The 11,723-nt window shown below is 37.0% G+C and overlaps 1 protein-coding gene across 2 annotated transcripts in view; it reads left to right on the top strand.

The window, feature by feature from the left end:
* The first annotated feature begins 286 nt into the window (after window positions 1-286).
* LOC6724728 (transcription factor SOX-5) overlaps window positions 287-11,723 on the top strand; it is a 34,602-nt gene continuing 23,165 nt past the window's right edge. The window contains exons 1-2 of one of the 2 annotated variants that reach the window (XM_016180567.3): window positions 287-1,290; window positions 10,834-10,951. In XM_016180567.3, the coding sequence (XP_016037363.1) occupies window positions 1,241-1,290; window positions 10,834-10,951 (168 nt within the window). In that variant the 5' untranslated portion in view covers window positions 287-1,240. The remainder of the gene's footprint in view (window positions 1,291-10,833; window positions 10,952-11,723) is intronic. The other variant, XM_039296194.2, reaches the window with a different exon arrangement.

The raw sequence follows: 11,723 nt of genomic DNA, 5'->3' as shown, positions 1-11,723 counted from the left end.
AATATCGGAGACGCAGAACGAAGCGTTAAATTCGCAAAGTATCTGCTGTAAAACTGGACGTGCGCAAGAATGTCAAACTTCAGACAGAACGCAGAGCCGCGATTGGATAACAAGTCACAAAACCAAATTCCAAATTGGCCACGCCTCTTTTACATTATTTGCTTCTCTGCAAAAAAAGAGAAAATTCATTTCAGAAAGAGAAACCAAACATGCCCAAAAAATTCTCTTAATGTTAAAACTTAACATGTGATTAACATGCAGTTAACAGGAAACAGCAATGGAAGTGGTATTGGAATCAGTGACCAGTGAACATCGCTACACAGTGGTGGTAACATTCCACGTGCGCGGGCTAACCTATGCTGCATAAGACCAAACGACTTTGAGTCGGAACAAAATGACTTTTGACTCAAAGCCCGCAATGCACCGATCGCAAAGATTTGGTTGCACACACAAGTTGTACACAACGGATTCTCAGGGTGTGCTGCCTTAAGATCGTGCACTCACACCACTATAGGACCCAACACATTTTGCATGTGAATGCGGTGCACGTGCATCTGCCTTGTACTCTGTGTTGTGCTTTTGTGTTAAGTGTTAGCTACAAATCATTTCCCTACAAATGTCCACTGAGCCTAGTGATGACGCAGAGCGTCATGTGTATTCTATATTTTCGTAGTATACCGTTCCATGTAGTTCACATTTTTCTTAGCATGGACCAAAGTCAACGCCAAGAAACAGCAATAAAACTCAAACACGCTGAACAGTGCAAAACGGTTTTTGTGCGGATCAAAAATTATTCTTGCAAGCTCCGAGCACGAGGTGCATCCTTGGTCGAGTCAACAGAATTTTGATAGGATACGAAGATGAACACAAGTAGTGTCTTTACACAAAACGCAAATTAGGAACTGGCAATGGGTTGTCTGGAAATCCAAACCAAATGGGAAAATGTATATCTTTAAGCTCATAGCTCGCGGGGGGAGCGACTAGGAGGTTTTTGTATGGCCCAGAAATACCCGAAAATGTGCCATGATCCAAAGTATCAAAACGTTTATCGACGTGTCGTAAGGCAAACAAACGGAAAATAATCGGGCGCTATAAATGTGACGCAGAAAAATAAAGTGAATTTTCAAAGTGCCATAAGATAATATACATAGATATACGCATCACATTTATATATATTTGTCCTATAAATATCTATAACTTGCCCACGGCCGATAATAAAATCCTTGATGCACCTAGTCAAATGAGTACAACTCAAAAATATCTAATCTCAACCGGGTTCCGTAAGAAAAGGTGAGTATACTATGTTTCCCCGCAATGGCACTATTCAAATTCCACATACGACAGTCGTAAAAGATTTCCCCTACCACAACTTTTGGCATTGTTCTTCCAAAAGCTGAGATCTTAGGCCCGTGGTTCGGCCAGAGTGCCCGAATCATCGCGGTTTGTTATGCCGGTTGCTGCTCTAAACAAGCATTGGTCGCGACAGGTGCATTGCCACGCAAGAATATCTTTCGGGGAGGAGAGGGAGGTCTAAGGCAATGGTCGGAACTGGAATCGAAATTCGGGCTGGTCGGGCTGATGGGTTGGAGGATGGGAGGAATACTTCATGAGTAGCTGGCTCGAAGAAGTTGGATATCGTATACGAAATGGCTCAGAGTGGACTGGTTTTTTAAGTCGCATGTGCTTGTGTATCCGTGCCCGAATGGGGACGTAATCGAAGTCCTAGATATATTAATGTATTTTATTGCGGATTTCCAAATCCTGTACATACTAATAATTGGAATTCTATATTTCTGTTCTTCAAAGTATAGGCTCCAGTTTGTTTTCGATTCGCTCGAATTCGATCGCGATATCTAGTTTTCATTTGGCACTAATGATATGGGCATTGAATATCTTACACAATTGTGCTTGTCGAGCTATTGCTTTTGTTGCCGCTTTCCGACTGTCTACTGGAATTGTTTAGTCGTTGTCCCGTGGTGTCACTCTGGATCGCCATAAATTCTGGAGCCCATAAGAACAGAAGGCCGTTTTGCGCATCGTTTTTAACAGGCCCCTCGGTTACATCAAAGAGATAATCAAAGGAAAAACAATGATTAAAGCACCACCGTCTTTTAGGCATCACCTTTAATACTGTGGTTCATGCAAATCTATGCCAGTCTATCTCAAGATGCGCAATGATGATTATAGAACTGTAACATCTTTTTCTGAGAGTTCATATAAATGAATGATGGTTTAGGAGATGGTGAAGCATCGAATATATCGTTTAATTCCTTAATGATGTTTTCATGAGCTTTGTACGGTTTGTAGCGTACACTTCACAGTACTATGCTTGTTATCAATTGCGGAGGTATATGGAATAGTTATTTTTGCGCAAATACTGCTTGCATTTTTAAAAGATCCACAGCGCTTACCCATTTGCACGCACGATCATTAACTTCAACTTGAGGAGTACGTACGGGGGCAACATGACAGGTTGTTTATCCAGTTCTGCCTGAGAGATCTGGCAAAACTGGCCCACAGAAAAATTAGCAACAACGAACTAAACAAGAAAATAGTTTTCTTTCGGGACCGAAGCTTGAAATACACTTGGAGTCGGTTTTGCTCATATAGGCATCCTTTCATAATAAATAGATTAAATATGTTGTATTTGACCATCCTTTTTGGTACAAATTATACTAGGAAAATATGTTATATCTGCTAGAATCTGCTAGAAAGTTATTAACAATAGAAAATACCTATTCGTCTCTTTAATAAACGATCTTTAATAGATCTTTTTTAAGTAATAAGTAAGTAATTTTTTAATAAGTAATAATTTTGTTTCTTTAACAACTTAACTCTGCGTGTCAATAGGATCTAATTAGAAAAGTATGTTTATAAGAGCTTACAACTAATTTCCATCCCTGCGAACATGCTTTTACGCAAGCGTCTAGATCTTGCAAACTGCAGTGAAAAACATGTTTTGGGTTATATAGATAAAGCCCGAATCCACATAGCCATGCTGCAAATAGCGTCGATCCGCCGGGAGGACATAAGACGACAGTTGGCGGGAATGCTGCATGAAAACTAGTTGTATAGCTGACGCTAATGCTGTTGTTTTTTACGGCGGTGCACAAAAAAACAGCAACCCAGTCGAAATATCAACAGGTGAATGCGTATCCAAGAAATCAATAAAAATGAAACAGGAAATATCTGCTAGCCGGATCGATGATGCGAAGGTAGCCTTTTGGCAAGCTGAGTAACTAAACCACAATAGCCCGTCGAGCTTTAGATGTTTAAATATCATTGCTAAACAAAAAAAATTATTCAGAAATGTATTAATCTAATAAGTATCCGATCCGTATCGACGTATTTGGATTTACCTTACCTTACTTTAAACATTCTCCATGTTACGCATAGAGATGATTACAATTATATACGCTAATCGTATTGTAATAATAAGAAGAATTTTTGACCAAATATAATAAAAATAAAATAAATAGAATAAAAATATATAAATTTATCATGACAAGCAGTCCGTCTGTCCATATGATCGATATGATCTAGCTTTAATATGATCTAGACGAAGAGATGATGTCAACGGTAAAATTTAAGTGGGTAGAATCAAGTCAATACGACAATTGCATACAAAAGTTGTTTTGTTTGTCCTATATGAATTACACTTCTCCACCCATTCTGATTTTAATCAACAGACGATGCGTCTGTTTTCGTATTCTCGAGTGAAATAACAGCGCGGCAGCCAGAGAGAGTTTCTTTGAACAATACAATTTGATCACAACTTTAAGATTGTCAAATGTATAGTCAGGAAGTTTATATTTCTGTTTTATATTCGCGAATCGCGTAATGCAGAACGAATTAAACATTAGCTGTTGTGAAGGAAATGAGTCTATTACGTTCGTCGAGAACAGGCACAAGTAAGCGTTTCCGACTTTTTAGGGTAATACTAGCCGAGCAAATCTAGCCAGTTTTCCATTGCCCTCGTTCTGTATGGAATATCGGATAGTCGAGGCACTCCACTTCAGCTTGGTCAGTTGATTTTTTTATATTGTCTTTTGCAACAAACGTACATATGTGTGTTTGTACAATTTTCTCTTCTTGCACAAGGCCTTAAGAGCAAAATAAATGAAAAACAAACAACACCGCGCTTCGCCGCAAAAAAAAAAATTAAAAAACGAAGATAACAAGAAACACAGAAAGAGTTCAAGTCAACGACTCTGTGACCATTGCAGATGCGGTACTGTGACTGCATCTGAGGCTTCGCCCAACGCAAAATGATGTATTGCTGATATCCCAACGACGCGGGGAAACGGAAGGGACCAAACCACTTCGCTGCATTTCGCTTCTTCGTCTTACACGCAGTTTCAATCTAGTTGCCGATCGTCACTCACTTTCTTAAACAGTACAACACGTTCCCGTGCGAGTGTACTCCAATATAAACCTAAAACTATAAAACGAAGTGATACCCTTTCAACGACATGTACACACCTTTTACACAATGCCTTTAGTAATGCTAGTGTGTACATAAGGCTGAATGTAAAAGGCAGATATTTAATTAGGGGAAGACATTACCAATGGGCGAAAAGTTAGCATAACGGGACCTATAACAGTGACCTCCCTCGTATTTATACCCGTTACTCGTTGGGGAAAACGGTATATTAGGACTCACTTCCAACCATATAAAGTATACAGATTCTCAACAAGGATCTCTAGCCAAGTCAACCGGGCTTATAGCCGTATGTCTGTCCGTTTGAGTGTCAGGATCTTGGGAACTATAAAAGCTAGAAAGTTGAAATTAGCCATTTAGAGTCCAGAGACAAAGGCGATTTTCCTTCCTAATATTGCCACGCTCACTCCAATGTCCACAAGGCGCCGACACGCTCACAATTTTAAGAAATGTTTTGATTTTTTTTATTTCTCATTTTTTTGCCACGCTTATCTAACGCCCACAAACTGTCATCCCGCACTTTGCCAAACTTTTATCGGTATTTTGGCCACGCCCAATCTTATGCCCCAAACCGTACATAGCCGCCACGCGTTTAATTGTTTTCGGTTTTCTAGTCTACCAAAAAAATTTTAAAATATCATATTTGCACTCCCACTGGCTTAGTAACGGCTATCTGATAGGCGAATAGCTCGACTAATCCGTTTTCTTTTGTTTTATATCCGTGCTTAAAATATTAACAAATATATAAACTTAACGTATTAGGTTTAAGCACCAACAATTGCAACGAGACAGAAGGCTGTAGTCGGGTTTTCCCGTTGTCAGATACCCGTTACTTATCCGTATACTTAATCTCTACCTTCTTGCCTTTATAGTTCCTATGATCTCGACGTTCATACGGACGGACAGACGGACATGGCCAGTTCGACTTGGCAATTGATCCTTATAGAATATATATATATATATATATATATACCTTATATGGTCGGAAACGCTTCCTTTTGCATAAACGTTCTATAGCTTCTGGCCCTAAACTCACGCATTAAAACTTTAAACCTGAATTAGCTTTAGGATGTGGAAGAGAGATGCATAAAAGGAGAGACCCTTTTTATACCTTTGCTATGGACATAACTATATATATTAGTCTCTGTCTCTAACTGTATGAAACAAACGACAAACGTTTAAATCGAATAGAATATAAAAGCTAATTTTTACTGATAGTTGTGTCATCTCATCGGCTATAAGTACATGGACATAAGTATAAGGCATGTGGACATCCATTAAAGTACGATACGTTCGCTTTAAAAAAAGTCTAAAATTAACTCATATACTTACCGTTTTAACTTTAAAGTGACTCATTTTACCTGGCAGTACTCAATACTAAAAATAACTTTCAAAATGCACATTGGGTAAAGTGGGGATTGGCGTTTGAATGTACGTTTTTGTTAATATATGCATACAAAAGGAGGTGGTTGCATATGCAGAGCAGATGTGGCTCAGATGTGGTTTATAAGCAATGATCTCACTGTCAATCGGTTAAAAGTCTTATGTTTTTGCACTATAGGGAAAGTGAGTTTTCAAACATTTCTTCTTCATTTATGGTTTGCAAGAGATTCTACTAAAACGGTCAAAGCCTCTTTTCCTCAGTTGCAAAGGTCTAACCGAAACACTATCACATTCATAAATAATGTCGTGTTTTTTCATTATTAGTTCCTCATGATCAAGGACTATCCCATTCTATTTTATATTCTCATGTAAGCCCAAATGGATTGGCGCACAGCTGCTACTGCCATCGACAATTTAAAATGAAACCATGAATACTCAATCTATCGAATGTCCGAATGGTCACATTTCAAGTATTTCAATAGCAAGAATATAAAAGGTCCCTATCTGGTCTTTTTATGGAGACACCATATGGAAAAAGGTTGCGTTATGAATTCTTTCGTAAGTACTTTCTGCTGAAACATCATACATTATTAGCAGCGATTGTAAGGAAAGAGAGCGTTGGAGGAGGAGGTAGAGGAAATCTTAAAGTTTTGATGATTCTAAGATTAAACTCCACACAGCCAAAAATCAATTTTGTTGCAGATATCGTATCTTGAGAAGTGGGTTAGTAATTTTTTTAAAAACTTGGCATCGATTGGGTAAAAAAGGTAAGAAGAAAAAGTGTAACTTTAAAAGCCTGTCAAACTTGGAATTTAAAATGAAAAGTGTAATTGCTTATATCGTAACTTCTGTATGTTGGAGGTGTGATCGTCACATGGGTGAATGCGGATGTTTTTGTTGCCTCATAACTTTCAAATGGGTGGGGAAACTATACATTGTTGCATCTGTAGAACCTATGTGTTTTTATTTTAAAAAATTCTCTCAAATGAAGGCTAGAATCGACGCCAAACTCAAACCAAATTGAGCATCCTTTCAGGGTCAAACCGAGAGACACATTTCATGCTTATTACACTTGTCGCACCCCATTGGGCTTAGCCATGGTGTAATTCTTTCACCCTGCTGATTACTATGTTTTCAGACTACGTCACTCTCCTATACTTAATATATGAAATCTCCCTTGTCTACACGTAAATGCAAAGACATTTGTCGGCTTATTATTCTGGACGGTTTTCTTACCACATTTTAACAGTAGCGATGAGGACCTTGAAAGGGGATGAAACTTTTTTTAATACCATATTGATTTGCACTCATTCAAACGAAGTCTTTAATCTTTTGAGATCTTTTGTAAATCACAAAACACTAGTATATTTATAAAGAAATGTTGGTGCGTGTCGTGCAGTGGTAAAAGTGTCATATCCACAAAAGTGCTCTGAAAATTAACCCTTTCGGACCGACATTGTATGGTTCAGGTTAACACATATATAATAAAATTGTTGGGGTCGGAAATGCTTCCTGTAGTGCAATTTTAGCTTATTCTTGACTTAACATAATGATCCTCTAGGGGTATTCAAAAATTATACGAAAGCCCCTCTTAACACTGCACTCGGGTAAAATATATCCATTAAACGTATGTATGTTACTGCCCAATACGAGTCTGTAAAATAATGTATAAGGGAGTAAAAAAAAATGCTGTTCAACAATATTCAAACAGCGCAGTTTTAATGTTAGCAGTCATATAATATTTATCAATTTAAACAATCAAAAAATGCTTAAACGTATCCTCAAGCACTGATCTTCAAACGAGCATATATGAATCAAACCTGTGTCAAGTTAATCCTACAATGTTAAGCAGAGTCCTGTCTATAAGTAAGTATATATTTACTAATGATAGGAAAATTTTCAGTCCTTGTTTCGGAAGGCTGCTGCTAGATAGAAATGCTCATAATAATGCACATAAGCCTACATAAATAATACATCGGCGGATGGAGTCTCGACAGCCGGATAAACGGAGCAGAAAATGTAGTCCTTTGTAAGCTATGTGAGGTCCAGTCAGCCTTTTGTTTGCGCCTTTTTGACCAAACAAGTGCACCATCAACAAACAAACAATACACACACAAAGCGCATTCAGTAACAAAACAGTCTTAAACAAAGCAAACCACTCTTTGAACTCCGATTTGTATGAGCGCCTCGATCCCCATTCACTGCCTTGAGTAAAAAGAAAGGATTTGACAACTCTTCGTGGTTTTCATATGTAAATTTAAAATGGCCATAAAGTGCATCATAGTCTTAGTAAGCAGCGACATCAGACCATAAAGTAAATGAAGGTGAGTAGAATTTTTTTGGCGACACGACAAAACCGAATAAGTTAGTATTTATACCCGTTACTCATAGGCCAGGTTGGCTGGTCTAGTGTTACTGATCAAGAATATATATATTTTCAAAGAATATTGCATACCCATTTACTTCAATTGTTATGAATATACCACGTAAATAATCCGTTCGGTCAAAACTTTTTGACTTTTTTTTTTAACAAATAAACTTAAGGAATGAAGGGTGCATTGAAATTACAAAAAATACCCTTACATCGATATATAGTTGACGATTAGAAGATTTTGCGAAAAGAATGTTTCGTTCGTAGAGCTATTTTCAAAAATGTAAATAGTTTCCAGATAAAAACATTTCAGGGGGGAATACAGTTTGTAGTTGAAACCGAAATCGTTGAATCATATAATCTATTACGACAATAAAGTTACATTACATTACAATGCTATTTAAAAAATTGAAAAAATTAGGAAAAAATTGGAAAAAATTCGCTTTTTTTTTTTTTGCCATATATGAATCCGATTAAAATTTGATTAAGCAAATCTATAAAAAGCTTCTCGTCTCTGTGATTTACGAAATATTTCGTTTTTAAAAAACATTTTGTATATTTGAACGCCTTAAATATAGTTGAAGCTGTTTGATGGAATTACATGCTTGTGTTTCTTCAATTTGCAAAGTAGCAAACGATTCCTTTGAAAATGCCAGCAAGTTTCACCAAAGAACGCTCGTTGCCTTTTCCCCTTAGAACCGTATTCATTTTTAATGCCAGCACGTGTTTGAGCAGCCGCATTAGGTCTACTACCAATGCTCGTAAACAATGCTCGCCACAATCAATAGAACAGACCAAAAGTCATGGGAAGGTTATGACCTCAATTGAAAATTCATTAATGCACCAAAAGGATTTTTTATGTGCTTAGGTTGTTTTTTGCGGCTCTCAAAAGAGGGGGAACTAATATTTATTGTATGCACCTTCGAGCCCACACCAATCAACCACCGATTTCGGAAAGGGATCGGCCGAAAAAAAACCTTTAAAACGAGTGGTGTAATAACTGTTTGGCCTATGTTTTTGTAACCATTACAACTGTAAAATGACCCTCATACAAACTATATGGTTAGCATTGTTATTACTAACAGGGAAGTACTATATCATAATATCATAATAGTCATTATCATAGATCATAATATCATATCATATCATAAGCAAGCTATTTTCTGCATGCCTATTCTCAGTTTTCTAGTTTTTATATTTCCCGAGATATCGCATGTCATACAGGCGGAACAGACTTACTGTCCTACCCGCTTAGTTATCCTAATCACGAATATATAAAATTCTACTTGTTGCATACTTTTCATCGGATCTAGCAGGTATAAATAGTTCGAGCATCAAACGAATTACAATTCTGTTTTCATAATTATTATATATTTTTTTATATTATATATACATATAAATTGAAATGTAGCTTTTTGTTAGGCAAAAAACCCTTATTAGCCTTGACATATCAAAAATGTGTTTTAGCATACTTCAGAATCGGGAATTAAAGTATGCTGCTGTACTTTTCAACGAAGCATTTCCAATAACTCCCTTATCCCTCTGGTGTTTGCAATCCTACTTGCTTGCCGTAACTAATTTGTTATTTATTTATTTTCGGTTTCCATTACTAGCCCTTTGCGTTTCTTCTTTAATATACAGGATGTAATTTTTTTAACTTACACGCGTCTACGTATGTGTAGGTGTCTATAAATATTGACATTTTAATACAAGAGCAAAAACAGCCTGAGAGGAACAAACCATTGAAGCAAATTTGCGGAAGCTATTTGTAAGTGTACAAGTCAATATTTGTCTCTACAACTGTATAAGACTCCACATCCACATAGACGGGCTTATGTGCAACCCTCTATGCGCTTACATAGAGGAATACGGCGTAAGCAATATAACTCGTGCGGATGGAGTCGCACTGAACGGAAGTCATCATTATAAATAAAATGTTTAGTTCAAAGCGAATCGGGCAAACAATCATTTGTTGTGGAATGGCACGGTAGGCATATAGTGCATTGGACAGAACTTCGCCTTCTTAATATAAACTTTGGGTTAAGTATCTGCAGATTTTTCTAGGCAAGATTTATTTTCACGTTGTGTATATACAAATGTATATTAAAAGACACCGGCCAAATAAAAATATTTTTTATTTAAGTAATTTCTTTTGGCTTTTGGGCGTTGAAGTGTTTTTGGCATATCGGTAGAAATTGACTAGACAAGTGAACTATTAGATACCAGTTACTCAGCTAAGGGGAATATAAACAAGAAATTTCAACATATTTTTGGCATATCGATAGAAACGGGACGAAAAATAATAACTTGAGATAAACTACATTTACAAAAGTGATGGCGGGACAGTTTTGGGCGGCTAGTGGTCGTTAGAAGAGGGGCGTGGCCAAAATGTTTTTGGTATACCGATAAAAACTGGCAACCTTATAAACCTTTTTTATAAGTTTGGGAGTGTTTTTGGTCGTAACAAACGGGGTTTGTAAGACATATTAGACAATTTAAAAATGGTTTAAAGTGAAGTCCACTGTGTTACTTTCGATTGCGAGGCTAGATCCTTTTTTTTTACCTATATGTTAAGAAAGAACATATGTAAATTAAGAATTGTTTTCATTTTAAAATTCGTTTAACAAACATTTTACAGAGATTGCCGAAATGCCGATATGAAGCCTCCTGGAGAAGATCAAACGAATGAGAAGGAGCATTCCGACTTAGGGATGATAAAACAACTTCAATTAATACGTAATCGAATACTCAGTCAGGTGCGTCAAAACCCATTTATATAAAATTTAGCTGAGAACAAGATTAAAACAATAGAGAACTCAATAGTCGAGTTCCCCGACTATCGGATACCCGTTACTCAGTTGGTGCAAGTGGGACCAAGAATTTTCAAAAATTTTCAGGAATATAGGTAGGAAATTGGTGGAAAAAATTCATTTTAATCCTCTAAGGTGTGGGCGAGATAGATAAAATTGGTTTTATGGGTAAGGGTGAGCGTGGACAAAATGTTTTCGGTATATCGATAGAAATTGGCAAAACAACTGTAGTAGGCTAGAGGGTATGTAGATAGTATGTATACACATAGTAGATAAGTTAGGCATATCAACATTGTATAAAAACATTATGCTTAAGTCATTGTTCGTTTTCGGGTGGCGTTCTCTCTGTATAGTTATAGAGGCAGATCGCAAACGGAGAGGGAGTGAGTAGAATGCTAAAGCTGAACAAGTGAAGTACCAAATAAACCAAGAGAGGCTTATTGGTGCGTTTGTGTTTTATTTAAACAAGAGGACTTATGTATATAATACGCCTACCCAACTGATTTAATAAAAAAAAAGTTTGTTGTCCTATGTTGCCACACCCACTAACCCCCTTAAACTGCCACGCCCACTAACCCACTAAAACTGCCACGCCCACACTTTTGAAAAATGTTATAATATTTTTTTCCATATTTTTATTAGTCTTGTAAATTTCTGTCGATTTGCTAAAAACTTTTTGCAACGCCCTCTCATTGTTTTATTGTTTGTCTTGCCAATT

Source organism: Drosophila simulans, chromosome 4 (genome assembly GCF_016746395.2).
Source record: "Drosophila simulans strain w501 chromosome 4, Prin_Dsim_3.1, whole genome shotgun sequence".
Lineage (NCBI taxonomy): Eukaryota > Metazoa > Arthropoda > Insecta > Diptera > Drosophilidae > Drosophila > Drosophila simulans.
Note: the sequence above shows the minus strand (reverse complement) of the source record. Positions and strands in the feature narration are given on the sequence as shown.